The sequence below is a fragment of the Poecilia formosa genome, unplaced genomic scaffold (genome assembly GCF_000485575.1).
Source record: "Poecilia formosa unplaced genomic scaffold, Poecilia_formosa-5.1.2 Scaffold1021, whole genome shotgun sequence".
NCBI lineage: Eukaryota > Metazoa > Chordata > Actinopteri > Cyprinodontiformes > Poeciliidae > Poecilia > Poecilia formosa.
Window position 1 is genome coordinate 11,525 of NW_006800960.1, and position 17,766 is coordinate 29,290.

At 38.2% G+C, this 17,766-nt stretch overlaps 2 protein-coding genes and 1 long non-coding RNA gene across 4 annotated transcripts in view; all 3 read right to left on the reverse strand.

The window, feature by feature from the left end:
* The window catches only part of LOC103132377 (ladderlectin-like), a 21,647-nt gene extending 9,223 nt beyond the window's left edge, over window positions 1-12,424 (reverse strand). Inside the window, exons 1-6 of the mRNA XM_016667349.1 lie at window positions 12,362-12,424; window positions 3,884-3,944; window positions 3,703-3,805; window positions 2,646-2,755; window positions 2,392-2,526; window positions 2,196-2,307 (exon numbers count right to left, since the gene is read on the reverse strand). Coding sequence (XP_016522835.1) covers window positions 2,196-2,307; window positions 2,392-2,526; window positions 2,646-2,755; window positions 3,703-3,772 — 427 coding nt within the window. The 5' untranslated portion in view covers window positions 3,773-3,805; window positions 3,884-3,944; window positions 12,362-12,424. The remainder of the gene's footprint in view (window positions 1-2,195; window positions 2,308-2,391; window positions 2,527-2,645; window positions 2,756-3,702; window positions 3,806-3,883; window positions 3,945-12,361) is intronic.
* On the reverse strand, window positions 10,826-12,420 carry LOC103132376 (ladderlectin-like). 2 transcript variants are annotated; one of them, XM_007544177.2, is made up of 6 exons: window positions 12,232-12,420; window positions 12,068-12,149; window positions 11,782-11,891; window positions 11,545-11,679; window positions 11,349-11,460; window positions 10,826-11,146 (listed from the first exon to the last, which is right to left on the reverse strand). In XM_007544177.2, exons 2-6 carry the CDS (start codon window positions 12,117-12,119, stop codon window positions 11,079-11,081), a joined length of 477 nt encoding a protein of 158 aa, XP_007544239.1. In that variant the 5' UTR covers window positions 12,120-12,149; window positions 12,232-12,420; the 3' UTR covers window positions 10,826-11,078. The 2 variants fall into 2 exon arrangements, with proteins under 2 accessions (XP_007544239.1, XP_016522836.1); XM_016667350.1 differs by lacking the exon at window positions 12,232-12,420 and having other exon boundaries at window positions 11,782-11,871; window positions 12,072-12,134.
* A 2,919-nt stretch (window positions 12,425-15,343) lies between the features above and the next one.
* LOC107835107 (uncharacterized) lies at window positions 15,344-16,428 on the reverse strand. Its single transcript, XR_001660937.1, has 3 exons — window positions 16,371-16,428; window positions 16,186-16,294; window positions 15,344-15,934 (listed from the first exon to the last, which is right to left on the reverse strand). It is a non-coding gene; the product is annotated as an uncharacterized LOC107835107 (long non-coding RNA).
* Window positions 16,429-17,766: the final 1,338 nt, after the last annotated feature.

Genomic DNA, 17,766 nt, shown 5'->3' on the forward strand with positions numbered 1-17,766 from the left:
AAATATGCTAACTTTAAATTTTGCTTTAATAACATTTAAATACTATTAAAGTACATTAAGCACAAAATTAGTTGTTCCAAAATGTCAGATTTTAAGTTAACTAATTCTAAGAGAACATGAAGTATACTCATGAATAATCTGACTTAGTTTGCTCAAGTATACTAAAATTTTACATATGTAGTATATTTATTTTTGACCAGCGACTGCGGTCTGATTTTATTGAAGAATTGAAGGGTGGCTATACTCTTAAATACCTAAGTAAAAGAAATAACGCACAGAGACGTAGCTCTTGCTGCTAGGCCATAGACAAGCCGGAGATTTATTTCACTACCACGGATACCTCATTACAGTTTCATCAGTTTAGTACAAAAATCTTCATTGTCATTGTCTTGTCACAAAAAATCTCTTAACATCGACCTCTTTTATACCTTCTCATCTTCATCACTGTGTGTTGGAAAATTTCAACCAATGGCGTGCTACTGTTGTTTTGCAGAAAGATTCTGGCACGCTTCATACTGAGTGTGTATTGGACGGCCTTTAAAATATTTTGGACCTCACGAACTCAACATCTGCTCCATTTCAGAATTGCTGAATAGGACAATTTATCTCAAATTGTTGATTTTATCTCGTACAACAGACATCCTTTCCAGTAAATTCTGGCTCTATTTGCGTTTTGCACGCAAATGGAAGGAAGGAGTCGGTCAGGTTGACCTAGTGCGAAGCCAAGTCCTTTCAGAAAAACAACTCCCTTAAATAATATTTCCGCTCTTACAATTTCTTCCTATTGTGAAAGTAAGTAAAATGTGTTACATGTCTTTTTCTCCAGTATTTACTTACTGGAAGATCTTTTGGTTGTGCTGCAGAGCCACAGCTAGCTCCTCATTTTACTGCTCTCACTGAAAAGTTACGCTCTCTGTTTAGTGGCCATTATGTCACTTGGTGGCAGTAACTCTGGCTTGACGCCTTCTTTGGGCCATTCCTTAGCTGGAATGTCATGCCTGGGTTTGGAGGATTTTCAAACTGTGAGGTTGGATGATGTTCCCTCCAGCGTGGGCCACGATCTGAACACATGCAGATGAAACGCCTCCCAAAGTCAAAATGATTTCTAACTGGGTCATTTCCTTATTTCAACCCCACAACTTTGTATTTTAGCTAATTTGTGCTCAGCATGTTTCACAGAGAAAACTCCTGACTTAGCAACTTATTAATGGAAATAAAAGTTGCTGCAACATTTGATTTAAACAGCATGACTACAAGCCAGAGGTTGGGACCAAGTCACTGTTTTGCAAGTCTCAAAACAGGATTTAAAAATAATGGGGAAAAAGGAGAGACAAAAAATGGCTGTAGTGTAAAGTGCTTTGAATGGTCAAATTGCTATCGAAGTTTATTGATTCTTGAGATTCACACAGCTTAAGCTCAAGTAAAGATGGTCAAGTCAAGTCTCAAGTCAGGCAAAAGTTGAGTCAAGTTTCAAGATGGGAGCTTGGAATTTCAAGTCATTTGGAGTCTTTTTTTTTTTTTCAGTCCAAGTGGGGTTAAATCTACAGCTAATTTCACATCTCAGTATTGATAAAAACACGTTACGTGAATCAAGCTTGCCAGAATCATGAACCAAGACACAAAATAATGTGCTTCATTACCATCCAGAAACCACTGTTGTGAAAGTCAAAGTCAAGTCCAAGTCTTTGAGAATTTTTTCAAGTCAAGTCTCAAGTCTTGATTTTAATGACTCGAGTTTGACTCGAGTCCAAGTCATGTGACTCGAGTCCCCACCTCTGCTACAAGCTACAAGGAGGTGAAACTAAGAGTTTCTCATTTCACAATTTTTATTTAGTTTTTTATTTGGCAGGAAAAAAGAAGCACTGAGCAGTCATCCTCCACTGGATCTGTTTTAAGCCTCAGCCCCTTTGGGTGGCGAGTTTTTCTTGACGCAGATGGAAGGCAGCAAAGTAGAACACTTCACGTCATCCCAGCACTTTTTTTCTAGGAGCAATAAAACAAATCAAACATCACATCATAAAAACCACTAAGCGGCCTACACTGTGTCATAAAATATTTTGGAAATAAAACTATCACCTCTTGTCAATGGTGTAAATATAGGTCAACTAAAAAGTTAACATGCACAATACATAAGTTTTTCACCCATGAGTCCTTCTAGCAACGGAAAAAACAGATTGTGTGAAATTCTCTTTTACTTGAATAGTTCATCTGAATGCAGTGCTGAAGGCGAAATGCATTATTAGGCTGTCCTGGACACCAGTTTGTGTAGGTCATAGGGCTTCCATCGCTCCACAACCAAATGTTTGTCTGGAAGACAATATACAGCAGACGACACGTTTCATTCAGTGTTTGACAAAATACTTAACAACCAAAGTGTACTGGTTGCTATACCTCCTGTCCATCAGAGCCTCCAATCCATGCTTTGTTGGACTTTCGAGTTGCCGTAAATATCAGAGTTTGAAGATGATGGTTATCCTCCTGGCTGTGAACTGATGCAAGGTTTGCCCCCAAGTACAGACAGTGTTTCTACAGATAAACACATAATGATGTGCTGAAGAAGTAGCTGGACTTTAATTAAGAACTGTACATTAAAAGACAGCAAAAAAAAAAAAAAAAATTAAGAGAACATTGTTTTTGGAAATCACCTCAGCTGCAGCCCAAGTCTTGACATCGGCAATGTAGCGGAAACAGCGATCGTTGATTGCAGTCCAGTCAGTGGGACACTCAACAGATCTCCTTAGCAAATTAACTTGTTCTGACAAACAAATGCAATAAGGCCTTATAGCAAGTAGGGCTGTGTAATAATGTCGATTTTGAGATATATTTTCTTTCCTAGAAAAAAAATCAATATTCATCCGCAAGTATCGTAACATCCAACTGTCACCTTGTTCACTCACTGCTTGCTTCGCCGGGAGAGTGATTAGGTCATCAGGCTTAGAGTGATTCCTTCAGATGTTAAGTGTCAAGGTTAAAAAGGTATCAGACTATTCAGAGCATGGTACTTGGTGCACTTTATTTACAGTTTGTACTATTTCAATTAAAAGAAACATGTTTTCTCACCACTTCTATGATTCATTTTGTGCAGCTGTCGACTTTACGTGTGTGTTCATGTCCAACCAGAGCCAAGTATTGTGCAGTTGGTGTTTTTAATCAGTTTTCAGTTACACTAATTCAGTCCAACTCTATAACAGTCACCAAAATCACTCTGTCCTTCTAAAATCTTTCAGAAAATTGCAAAAGTGTATTGAATTGTATTGTTTGATGAATATCGCAATATATATCGTTTTGTGAGCAGAGTAAGTATCGGGTATTGTATCGTGAGATTATTGTATCACTACAGCCCTAATAGCAAGCCTCTTATTTGTGACAGTTGGCAACATCAAAATGATGTAACGTTAAATTTATTTGAAAACATATCTCTCACATTGATGAGAAATAAGTCAGTGTGTACTCCGAAAGTGGAGTGCAGTGGAGACATTTTAAGATAAGCCTACTAAATAATATGGAGAATACATCATGTTTCAATAAAATATTAGACAAGAAGATACATTTTAGAGTTTACGTTTTGGGCACTAATGTAGAGGAAATAAAAACATCCACTGACCGTCACCAGGAGAGCCATCATCTGGGGCTTTAGATCTTTTAAACAGGAGTTGGTATGTTTGTCACATTATGATTTATTTATATTTAATGAGTACTCACCGTCACCATGTGCCAGTGAACATTTCTCCATTATGGAGAAAAGGAGGAAGAACACAGCCAACAACTTCATGGTGCAGATGACGACACGATGCAGATTTGCAAGCTGAAGAAAAGACAAAACAAAGCATACATGTTAAGAAAATTCAAACAATGGTTCAAAAAAGACATTTCATCAGCAAACCTGATGGAGAATGATCTGCCTTCTTAGCCAGCCAGCACCTTTAGTCCTTACCGCAGAACCACTGGCTATTTGTAGATCTTTTAATTTTGCTACTTTCACAAGTAGCAATTTCTATCCAATTTCAATGATGAAATTGGATAGAGCACACTGTTCCAAACAAACTGATGAGCAGCCATCTCAGGACGCTAACCAAAGTCTCCAGAGTTAAGATTTCAGGGTTAGAGTACAGTGTTGATACTTCAGTGTTGTTTTAACCATAAATTACTCACTAAAAGTGTGATGACCAGCAGTACCAGATTCATTTTTGAGGTGTGGGGTCCATTTGGGTGCTTTGTCACCTCTGTTGCACATTTTGAATGTTAAGTTGACATGAGGACACTTGTCAATCAATTCAGTGGGTTTGTCCCAAAGTAAACACCTCTTACCTGGAGGACAAAGTTGTTGGCTCTGCCTTGCTCTGGGGTCTGGCTACTGATTTGCTGATTGCTTGTTATTAAATGAGCAGTGATCAAAGTGATTTATGGAAAATAATTGGAAAAATGGTTACAAGTTGTCAGTGGGGAACATGCACAAGACATGCTTTATTTAAGCATGTTCTATATATTTATAGACTTTATTCCATTTTCAAGACAGTAGTCTGGATAAATACCTACAGCGAACCTAAGAAAAGCTAAATACAGTGATTGACAGTATTAAAGCAACATGTCCGTATGAAGGTCTTGTCATCATTGCATCATATGCATATGCTGTACATATTAAAAGTAATTATAAGTTTTGATGTATCACAAACAGCAATTTTTTTAGTTAATAGGAAAATTGCAACATTTGTAAGCCAACATGTTCAACTAATCCTGGAATCCTTTATCAGTTTAACATCCTCAGGTGAGGATGGGAGAGAGAGAGCAGGACAAGCTGTTCCTCTTCCTGCTCCAGGACAAGCAGTTTCAGATAAAAACATTTAGATAAAAACATTATCTAATGTTTTCAGACAAAAATGCTTTAACACATTATATCAATTCAAAAATCAGATTAAAACAACAAAAAGTAATAAAGTAAAAGCCTAAACGTGCAAACCCCATCATATGATNTTGACATGAGGACACTTGTCAATCAATCCAGAGGGTTTGTCCCAATTTGTCCCAAAGTAAACGCCTCTTACCTGGAGGACAAAGTTGTTGGCTCTGCCATGCTCTGGGGTCTGGCTACTGATTTGCTGATTGCTTGTTATTTAATGAGCAGTGATCAAAGTGATTTGTGGAAAATAATTGGAAAAATTGTTACAAGTTGTCAGTGGGGAACATGGACAAGACATGCTTTATTTAAGCATTTATATATATTTATAGACTTTATTCCATTTTCAAAACTGGAGTCTGGAAATAGATAAATTAGATAAATGCCTAGAGCCGACCTAAGAAAAGCTAAATACAGTGATTTAAAGTTATTAAAGCCATATGTCCGTATGAAGGTTTTGTTATCACTGCATCATATGTTTAAAGCTACTGTATGTAACTTTTTTGAAACCGTGGATTCCCCCTTGCTCTCTCCTGCGTCAGAAGGCAGCATAGCTCTGTTAGCATTTCATAGAGGTTTTCGCTCTACCTGTCTCAGCAGCTGCACGGCATTTATTTTTAGCTCTTTAAGGTAACGATCACCTCTTAGAGCCTTCCTTAGTTTTGCTGGTTCTATGGAGAAATGTTGAGGGCACAGATTAAGTCCTTCAGCAGTTGTTTTCCAGTCTGGCTCTGTGCTCTTCTTTCATTTGGGAAATTATCCAGATTCACCTGATTTTTTTTTCTTTTCTTTCTTTTCTTTTTTTATTAAATTACAGCCAATAGTGTCACAGTGTGGCATTGTCTAAAATTACACCAGTCAAACGCAAACGGAAAGTGATAAAGTTAGCCTTCCTGTGTTTACTCTACAGATTACAGTACAGAATGGACCACTATGCGTCATCAGTCCATGACTGATGACTATCCATCCATGACTATCTTTTTCTGCTGAAAAAGATAGACCTGCATGGGGAAAAGTATAACAGAAGATATACATTTTCAAAGTAATTATGAATTTGGTGTATCACAAACATAATTTTTTTTAGTTAATAGGAAAACTACAACATATTTAGCCCAACATATTCAACTAATCCTGGACCCCTTAATCGGTTTAACTTCCTCAGATGAGGATGGGGAAATAAATAAAATAAAAGCCTAAACGTGCAAACCCCATCATATGATAATGGTCAAAATGATAAGGATTTATTTTTAGAGAGTTGTAACTTTTCAGATAAACCCAGCAGCTCTTGGCGAAGTGTTTGCTCATTCTGCCAGTCAGAGGACTGACCTCAGACTTTGGTCAAGGTTTGGTAACACTAAAACTAAGTCCAGTGAATGCTACATTACAATGTTGACTTCAATCAAAGGAGATAATAATGTATTTTTTATGTAGTTAAGCACTTGAGTTCGATAAGTTGAGGGCCTCTTTAGATACAAAGGTTTTAAAAATTGACTGAGTTCGGTGGTACAGTGTATAGAGCCTGTACAGATCGGCCCTGGTCCTCGACCCAGCTCTGACGGGTTCGACTCTCGACCCGTTGATCTTTGCCACAAGTTTTCTCTTCGCTCTCATATCTCACTTTCCTGTCAAACCACTGAAAAACAAAGACAAAAAAAATCCTTAAAAACAAAACAAACTTAAGTCATTTGAAGTAAAGTGACAGGATTGACCAGCAAGGTGTCCCACAATGCATTTTCTGGTTTTTCCATGTCCAGGATGGCTGCAGTTGAAGTGTTTTAACTTAAGGTAAACGTTCAAAGCACCATGGTTTTTTATGGAAAATATTATGGTTTTAAAGGCAAACATTTCTGATTTTCTATCTGCTCTTCTCTCCACCACACCAGCTGTTGGCTAGTGGTAACGCTCAGCCCCTCCCGTTTCAAACTCATCTCATTAAAGTAAGAGTTAAACAGCTAAATGTGATTGAAATATTTGCTACCTTCAAAAACAGCAACAAAAAACTGAAGTCTATAAAAGCAATGCAGCCAGTTTAGCTAGTTTTGATTTACAATTCATAACGAGGCAGTTTATTATGATTCAGCCAAAGTAATGAAACGAACTGCTGTCTGATTTTTACTGTTAATGTACTCAGGTCCAACCAACCACAGCCTGCAATGGTTTGCCTAATTTGCCAATTTTTTATGGGGTTTTTTCTGTCATAATCATTAAAATGACAAAAAATTCAGTCTTGAAATATATTTTTTCGCTGCAGTTACTATGTGATGTCAGCAGGTGGCAGAGTTGCACCTTTTGGTATTCTATTTTTTACACATTAGTAATGGTTTGATTTAATTGCCTCTTAAAGGTATCAGATGAACCTCTGTTATCCTTTGTTGCATTTGAAAACAACACATCTGAACAGTTCTTCAATTAAAATATCAACACCTGCTTCTCAACTCTGCCTGACATCAGATGCCACAGAACAAACTATTACAAGCAAATGGGACAGAGGGATAACTAAAGTAAGCAGAAGTGTTGAACTTGAGCCTGAATGTTGGAGCCGAAGCAGATCAGTTGACGAAAGCTGGAAATATCATCTTACACGGATCAGTGTAAAATTAAATTAAAGCATTCCACTCAATGACTCAACAAACTCAGATGTATTTTAGAAGAAACATGTAACAACTGCACTTTAAATGTTGATACTGCAGCACAGAAAGTAGCAAACTAGGAAACCTTCCCCATTTTTAAATTTTCATTAGTTTCAGTGAGATAAATTCTCTACACTCCTAGAAATGGCTGTAAATTTACGGCGGAATTCCAGCAGTAACATACTGTTATTCCAAAATACGGTAGGATATTGTCAATTTGATGTCTTCTTCTATTGTCACAATCAAGACTGACGACTAGCAGTAAACTACCACAAAATAATTGTTCAATACAGTTTTTTTCCTAGGCAAGACATTTTACTTGTATTTGCATCTTAGAGAACCGGCATTTAAAGACAATATTAAACGGAAAGAAAAAAATACTTTCCATAATAAATCTTTTAGGAAATGAATCGAAATCTACAGAGCACAATTAAAAGTGTTAGATTACAATAGGCCTTCGCAGCGCTTCGCTGCTCGGGCCTAATTACCAGTGTTGGTGTTGTATGTTAACAATATAATATTAATTAAACACTTGTTTAGTCAAATTCAAAGATGGGTTTGTCAGTTTCCCTAAAGAGATGGTGTTTGATAAAGACTTGCTCCCACAATCGCAACGTCTCTGTGACGTCACGTGTTTGCCCTGGAGACAGTAGTATGGCGTCTTGTCTGGATCTTATCATAACAAGGTAGTTCCCCAAAGCTATTAAAACTTTGGTCTCTATGTCCTATTTTTAATGTTCTCTCTTTAATGTATTTATGTAATGTGATGGTGATGTATTGTCTCAATGTTTGTAACTCCCTGGCGGACATTATACTACAATATATGCTGCTTTTATACTGTTATGTATTCTGTATCTCAATAAAGATCAATTAAAGAAAAAAAAGGTAAGTTACATGTTAAGACCATCATGTTTTTGTTTTGATTATTTTTTATGAATGCATTAACTTTCTGTTTGCGCAAGAGTATCAACTTATGCTTAACGTAAGTTTAATTGTTTGGATATCGCGGTACGACTGTTCAGTACAGGGGAGCTCAAGTCCAGTCCTTGAGAGCTGCTATCCTGCAACTTTCAGATGCTTCCCTGCGCCAATTAACACACCTGAATCAAATGAATGGCTGGTTAGCAGGTCCGTTCGGAGCTGATCCTGGTCTGTTGGAGATGCATCGAAAAGTTGCAGGACTTTTTATTCCAGTGTTGGTGAAACTATATATGGACTTTGAAGGCCTTTTTTTTTTTTACCAGTTCTCTGAGGAATGGTTTTGTGTTATTCGTTTTGAATGTTTGAATATACTGGAAATATATGTGGTTTGAGGCATAGTGGTGCCTTTAAATAAAAATTATGTTCTGAAGGTTGCTTATCACATCCTCTTTTGTGTTATGTGAAGTTCTGATTATACAGATTATGCATTTTAGAACCTCACCAATTGTAGCACTTCTAAGAAGCCTACACTGGGTCAGGTATTAATGTCCTATCGTAAAACTAAGACTGTACTTTAAAAAGTAGCATTACAGTTTTCTTTGCAGTAGCTTACTAATAAAGTGAATGCAGTAGTAAAACTAAATTTACTGTAAACATACTGGAAGGCTACTATTTGAAGTTATATTTACTTTCACCACTGTATTCTATGGTGGCCAACAGGTACAAACACCCAGCAAAGACGCAAAAAACACATGCAACAAAAAAGAAATGCAAACAAAAACAGAAGTGATCCAGACCACTAGGGGGAGTCGAACAAAGAACAGCTGTGTCCGAAGTCAGGTTTTGCATCCTTGGGTTCTCGAAGACCGGAAGAGAGAAGCTGTAGCTATCAGCTAGCTGCTTAGCCTCTACTGTGGCGTTCTGTTGCTTAGCAACCGTGACAACATGAATCACATAGTGGCGAAGGAAAAAAAAACTGACTCGAAGTATTTTCTCCTTATTTCTCTATTACTCTTAACTTTTCGTAAAAAAAAAAAAAAAAAAGCCTGTTGCATATTTAAAAAACTCTTAGTCGGATTCTTAGTGTTCCAACACGTATAGTACATTTACACAAGGAATGTAAGCAAAGAATCCCTTTTCAAACACTCTCCAAATCTCAGGTACAGTAAGACAATACAGTTTAATCAAACTATTATGTTTTTAGGCTTAACTTTAATCAGTCAAACCGATTTGCTCAGGAATAAATGAAATATTTTAGTGAACCAAAATATTACAACTAGATGTTACCTGACTTAATATCTGTGTTTAACTGTCATTTGGGAAAGCCCAAATGAGTCAGGTGTTCTCCTGCTGCCAGCTGGACCAGCTGGCAGCAGGCGAGGGGAGCTGGGTGTTAATGCAGCGGGAGCAGACATCTCCGAAAACATCAGAGCAGTATTGCAATTAGGTGATGCACTGATGAACCGAGCAGAAATGTGAGATTTATACATCTACATTCTCGCCTACAAACATTTAAATCATGTTGTGTCACGGCTGCTAAGCAACATAATGCCGAGGTGGAGGCTAGGCAGCTAGCTGAAGGCTACAACTTCTCTCTGTAATGCTCTCTTCCTTCGCAGGACCCCTCTTCCGTAGACCGGATCGTTTCTCAAGCCCACGAAAGAATAAGCTTGAAAAAATGCAGACCCTGAACTCAGACACAAAGCTCTAGTGGTCTGGAACACTTGTTTTTATGTATATTTTTGCATCTTTTTTTGTTTGCGCCTTAGTTATATTTGTTTTTCTCGTGTTTGCTGCGCATTTGCACCTGTCGACCATCGTAGTATTTTAGTTCTGCTGGGGCAGACGCCAGTATTTTACCGTTCTTTCGAAAAAACGGTAAACTACTGGCGGCTATAGACGCCAGAAGTTTACCGTTCTTTCACAGTATCTATACCGTACTTGCATTGACTGTAATCTACTGTCAGGATTAATTACGGTACAGCTACTGTGCATTTACATTAAACTTCTGGCGTCTATAGCTGCCAGTATTTGACTGTAAATTTACAGGATTATTTCTTAGAGTGTACATTTATAACTCCATTAATATGAAATCCTGAGGAAATAACTTCAAACCTTTGATGAGAGCAGTCCCAGCACAAAGTAAAGACGAAAATACATCACCACATCATAGAAAGTAACTTTTCTTTGCTTTTATGAGGAAAGAACCTCAGGTTTGACTAAAACTTGTTATAATGTGATATTTATATTGTAATAACTAGCATACAATAGTGTTAAAAATAATTTGGGAAAACAGAACAACACAAAGACAGAATAAACCACACATTGTCTTGTCTTGATTGCTCAAAGTTTTATTTTTTGCTAGACCAAAGAATAGAAGAAAGTTTTGCTTAGATGATCTTTTATTATAACTCATTCAGTCTGATCTTATTACAGAGAGACAATCCAGCTGCTGTTTGCTTGTCGCTTCATTCTTTAGGTTGCATTAAAGACAGAAATGATATGAAGTGAAGAAGCAGAAATATCTTTTGGGTTTTCTATGAAGGTGCAAAATGGCAGGTAAACAGAAACTCCTAGCATTCATCCTCCACTGGTTCTGTTTTACACATCAGGCCTCTTTGGGAACCTTTTTTTCAGGCCTTCTTGGAGCAGACAGAAGGTCGACGGTAATGACACCAGCAGTCATCCCAGCACTTTTCATCTAGGAGCAACACAACAAATATCAAATATCAGTCAAACGTCACATAAAGAAAATCCTGAGGTGGCCGATGAATTGTACAGTTGAACTAGATATTTGTATACACAGAATAAGGTAAATCTGACCAAACTTGTCTTGTTTTAAGTTGGATACAACTACCAAAATTATTATGATTATGAAACAGACTTGTGTGATATTTCTTTACTTGTATAGTTCATCTGTAGGCAGTGCTGTGTGCCTAATCCATTATCAGGCTGTCGGTAACACCAGTTTGTGTAGATCATCGGGCTTCCATCGCTCCAAAACCAAATCTTCTCCTGCAAGACAAAGTTCAGCAGATGACACATTTCATTCAATGTTTTATAAAATACTTCAGAAGTAAATTGTACTGGTAAAACTACCTGCTGTCCATCAGTGCCTCCAATCCATGCTAGTTTGGACCTGTGACCTGCTGCAGCTATCAGATTCTGAACCTGATGGTACTCGTCCGCGTTGTGAACTGATGCAAGGTTTGCCCCCTTGGACAGACAGTTTTTCTACAGATAAACACACAACAACTAAATGAAGTCTGTTTTATTTCTCACTGTGAAATAAAGCAGAGCTGCAGGAAATAAGAGCACAATGTTGTTGGAAATCACCTCTGCATTCGCCCAAGTCATGTCATTGGGAACATAGAGAAAGCAGCGACTGTTGATCGGAGTCCAGCCAGAAGGACAGGTGATGGATGTCTGGATCGAGCCAAAATGTGCTGATGAAAAACAAACGCAGGTTAAATGGCTTATGTGGCATGAGTTTGATAATAACTTTATTTTGTGACAAATTATAACATCAAAATGATGCAACAATACATTTATTCTAAAACATAATGCCCACATTGACAAGATATGACTCAGTGTGTACTTTGTTAATTTATTTAATACTCACTGGCCTGAACGACCACAGAGGAAACCAGGAGGAACACAGTCAACAACTTCATGGTGCAGATGATAAGATGCAAATTTGCAAGCTGAAGAAAAGTTAAAATAAAGCATACATGTTAAGAAAAACTCACATTGGCACTAAGACAATAAGAAATTTGATCAGCAAACCTGATGCAGAATGATCCGTCTTCTTATCCAGCCAGCACCTTCAGTCCTTACTGCAGAATCACTGGATATTTATAGAGCTTTTAGTCTTGTTACATCCACAAAATGAGGAAATTATATGGGTAGAAATGACCTGATAGTTCACATCTAGTTCAACAGGAACTTAAAGTTGTGACTAAGTCTATGCAATCGGTTTCTCAAGGCTGGGTGGTGGTTTTTGTTTTCAATTACACTTTGTGAAAGTTCAGAGTTCAAATCATCCAGTTATCTTTACCTTAACATTTCTATTTAGAAAGCATAAACAGATAAACTGTTTATATTGAACACAGTAAACAGCCGTTTGCCTCGTCTCAGGTCGTCCTCAGACTGAGTGACTGTGGAAGAAAGAGACTAGTGAGAGAGGAAACCAGGACAACATGACCAGGCTGAAGGAGCTCCAAGCTTCAGCAGCTCAGGTATGAGACTCTGCATCAGGAGCAGATCAGACAAAAGGTTTGGGAGATTTTCCAAAAGGCCGATCATTTCTGAACCTGCCACTGGTCAGTATGTTTAATTTTTTTACCACATAAATAAAGTGCAAATATAGCTTCACATTTCTTCCAAAACACTGAGGAGTGTAATTAGCAATCACAAAGGTGCATTTATCAAACAGGAGAGAACGTATAGCTCTGATCGTGAGCATCTAATGCATTGTAATTTCCAGACATCTGGAGGTTTTAGTGCTTTGTCTCACTTCATTTCTGTCCATTGGAAGCATTGATCATCACCGGTGTGGCCTTGTTTACAAATTACAGTACGCTTGCCAAAAACACAATGTGAAAGCAAACCGTGCCAAATGAATGAAATAAATTCTTCCTTTGCCACTCTCCCATTCTAATATAAGGTAAGGTAATTTTATTTATATAGCACATTTTCAGCAAAAAGGCAATTCACAGTGCTTTATATGAATTAAAAGGAAACGCAAACAAAATAACAAACCAAAGGAAAGAGCAAAAGAAGAAAGAGAATCTAATGTTAATCTAAAGTATGTAAACTAGATGCTACTGTTCAGGGTTTCTAAGTTTCCTCTGGTCTAATTCCATTTCTGGGTTGGGAGAACAGGAGTCTGAAAAATAGTCTAACAATGTTGATCCAGAAGTTTCCTCTGGGCTTCTGGTCTCTGTATCTAAATAGTGAGTACTTAAGTATCTCTGGTTTCTAATAGTAGTACCCCTAAAAGATTTAGCAGGGGTATGCAGTACCTGCAAGAGAGAGGAGCAGGTTTCTGATGTAAAAAGTCAATGAGTTCGCTGTGCAGCCGTGAGTGCGCCAACCACTCAGCCATGACTGATTAGTTTTTCAAAAACAATCTATTATTTCAAGAACAAGCTATTTATTAACACGGCTTAATCAGTTAATAAATAGCTTTTTCCCATTTCATATTGTTTCTGAACTGTTTGTGCTTTGCTAGAGCAGTGCTGCAATACGTCTATCGCGGAAGATTTTGAGTCGATCTCGGGATTAACTGAACGACTCCAGGAGGCTGAGACCAGCAGGTCCTCCTCTGACTCAAACGTTCGTAACTTTATTAAAAAACAACAAAAATCAGAAAAAGTCTTCAAATGAATGACCCAACAAAAATAATAATCTCAGTAGTTTATACTCAAGCCCAGGCTTGAAATAAAATTCTATATATATACCCCATTGGTGTGTGTCCTCCATCGCTGTGATTATTTCGTTATGTACTGATCCTGANTATGAGACTCTGCATCAGGAGCAGATCAGACAAAAGGTTTGGGAGATTTTCCAAAAGGCCAATCATTTCTGAACCTGCCACTGGTCAGTGTGCTTAATTTTTTTTTTTTTTTACCACATAAATAAAGTGCAAATGTAGCTTCACATTTCTTCCAAAACACTGAGGAGTGTATTTAGCAATCACAAAGGTGCATTTATCAAACAGGAGACAACGTATACCTCTGATTGTGAGCAAGCTTTATTAACACAGATTAATCACTTAATAAATAGCTTTTTTCCCCATCGCATATTGTTTCTGAACTGTTTGTGCTTTGCTAGAGCAGGGCTGCAATACGTCGATCGCGGAAGATTTTGAGTCGATCTCGGGATTAACTGAACGACACCAAGAGGCTGAGACCAGCAGGTCCTCCTCTGACTCCTTATCAAAACGTTTGTAATTTTATTAAAAAACAACAACAAAAATCAGAAAAAGTGTTCAAGTGAATGACCCAACAAAAATAATAATCTCAGTAGTTTATACTCAAGCCCAGGCTTGAAATAAAATTCTATATATCTACCTCATTGGTGTGTGTCCTCCATCGCTGTGATTATTTCGTTATGTACTGATCCTGAGCCGGGGGCGGGGAGTGAGGTGGGAAGGAGTGTGATGTTTACATATCTTAAAGGAGATTGGAAATATGCTGCCCTTCCAAGGCCACACGGGGAAAGCCAATTCAGATACAGAATGTCTTAGGTCGGATAGATTATGAATTTCAATCTTCCCTAAAGTCTCTCCGATACATCTCAGTTCCCAATTATCCAAATTAGTTTGGTCGTTCCACTGAGCCGAAACTAGCAACTTCTCCAAGATCAATTCCATTCCCTTAATGAGTTTTTGAGTCCTCAGCAGGTCTGAGAGTCTCAGAAAGACTCACATCCAATTTGCGTCTCTGTCCACACCGACAGTCTGAGTGTTTGCTAGTTCGGCCAAGTCCGTCACAAATTCGTCAATTAGCCAGGAATCCACAAGCTCCAAACAGCAGAAATCCTGTTATTATGAATAAATCCCACCGGATGTGTCCCCGCAGGACAAGAGGGCTCAGTTGCAGGACAAACTCTTTCCACCATCATACCAAAGAAAACATCTGGCTTGAAACCGTCTTGGGCCATTCCTCGTCTGGAATGTCTTGCCTGAGTTTGGGGGATTTTCAGTATGTGAGGTTGGATGATGTTCGTGCCAACATGGGCCAAAAGCTTTGTATTTTAGCTAATTTGTGCTCAACACATTTCAGAGAAAACACCCAACTTAGCAACTTATTCAAGGAAATAAAGGTTGTTGCAACATTTGATTCAAATAGCATGACTTCAAGCTACAAGGAGGTGAAATGAAAAACAGGAAGAGTTTCTCATATCACAATCTTTATTTAGTGTTTTATTTTGCAGGAAAAATAAAACATGGAGCAGTGTTGTGGAGAAAAATGATTACCAAGCACTGTTCAGGTAAAATAGCTGGAGATAGGCACCAGCAACCCTCCTGACCCCACTAGGGACAAGGGTGCACAGAAAATGGATGTTCAGGTAAAATCACTCAATCAGGTTTTTTTATGAATGGTGCACAACTCGGAGAGCTCATAGGACAATCAATCATGAAGCAGATCTGGATGAAAAGCTCTGCCAGGCAGAGTCAACACATGAGTTTTATACCAAGGATAAGGAATTCAAAACAAATGGGTAAGACAGTCTGGTTCTCATGCAGCTGTGGGAAACAACTTTCAACTGTGTACATGTTGCCCAAATAGCTTCATTTGCTGAGAGTTAACAAACATTTAATATGACATGATCAGCAGATGTTAACTTGTAGTAATTTTCCACCACAGCAGTCATCCTCCACTGTATCTGTTTGAAGCCGCAGCTCCTTTGGGTGGCGAGTTTTTCTTGACGCAGACAAACGGCATCCTAAGAGGACAGCTCACGTCATCCCAGCACTTGTCAACTAGGAGCAAGAAAACAAATCAAACATCACATCAGAAAAATCACTAAGCAGCCTACACTTTGTCATAAAATATTTTTGAAAAGTTGATCAAATAAAACTTTGTACCACAAAAATATCACCTCCTGTCAGTGCAGTAAATGTAAATATAGGTCAACTAAGAAGTTAACATGCACGATAAATAAGCTTTTCACCCATGAGTCCTTTTAGCAACAACAACAAAAACAAACAGATTGTGTGAAATTTTCTTTTACATGTAGTGTTCATCTGAATGCAGAACCGATGGCCAAGTCCATTAGGCTGTTTAATACATCAGTTTGTGTAGGTCATAGGGGTTCCATCGTTCCACTTAAAAGCCCTTGACTGGATACAGCAGATGACATGTTTTATTCAATGTTTCACAAAATACTTAACAACCAAAGTGTACTGGTAACAATACCTGCAGTGTATTGGAGCCTCCGATCCATGCTGCAGTGTTGAGACCAGTTGCCTTTAACCCTTTGAAGACGAGGTCTAAATGGCCATCCTGGGCGCAGTCTCTCTTGTCAGTGCGTCAGCGCTCGCTATGAAGCCATGTAGCGATAGCTAGCAAAACTACTACCAACACTGCACACACCACGAACTCTAACAACACACTTATAGTCTAAAAAAAAAACCTAGTAAAATCCACAGCATGGCTGCGCCCTAGTCTCTTGCCATATCCAAGTCCTCCCCCCCCTCCTCCCCCGTCTCTCTCTGCGTGTCTCCGTTCTACCTAGCAACAGACCATCAACACATTTTCATTGGTCGTTTCGAAATGTGGTACATTTAGACCCCACAAAATAAGGCGGAAATTATCAATCTTATTTCTGGCTTTATTTTGAAGTAAATAACCACAAAACCAATATAAAAACACCACTTTTATAAAGTTTGAAGTGCGTCCTGTCCAACAGAGTTGAAATGAAAACTCGGTATGCGTCAATGTTATTACGAAGCCTTATAATTGCGTCACATGCTTGTATGCCGCGCGGCGGGCAGCGACTACATAGGGTTAATACCAGTTTCTGAATCTGTTCATAATCGCTTTTGCTGTGAACTGATGCAAGGTTTGCCTCCTACAGATAAAAACATAATGATGTGCTGAAAGATTAGCTGGACTTTCACAATTAAGAACTGTAAAATAAAAGACAGCAAAAGAATGAAGAGAACATTGTTGTCTGAAATCACTTCAGCTGGAAGAGAAGTCTTGGTTTTGCCAGCGTAGCGGAAACAGCGATCGTTGATTGCAGTCCAGCCAGAGGGACACTCAACAGATCTCTGGAGCAAATTAGCTTTTTCTGACAAGCAAATGCAGAGTTCAGATAAAATGGGGTAGCTGGCATGAGTGTTATAGCAAGCCTGTTATTTGTGACAAGCTACAACATCAAAATGATGTAACGTTAAATTTATTCTACAAAATAACTCTCACATTGATGAGAAATAACTCAGTGTGTACTTTGAAAAGTACAGTGTTGACATGTTAAGATAATAAGCTAAATAATCTGGAGAAGGAGTACAAATGATACAAGAAGATCTATTTTTGAGTTTGCATTTTGAACTCTAATGCAGAGGAAATAAAAACATTCACTGACCGTCACCAGGAGAGCCATCATCTGGGGCTTTAGATCTTTTAAACATGATTTCGTATGTTTGTCACATTATGATTTATTTATATTTAATGAGTACTCACCGTCACCATGTGCCAGTGAACATTTCTCCATTATGGAGAAAAGGAGGAGGAACACAGATAACAACTTCATGGTGCAGATGACGACACGATGCAGATTTGCAAGCTGAAGAAAAGACAAAACAAAGCA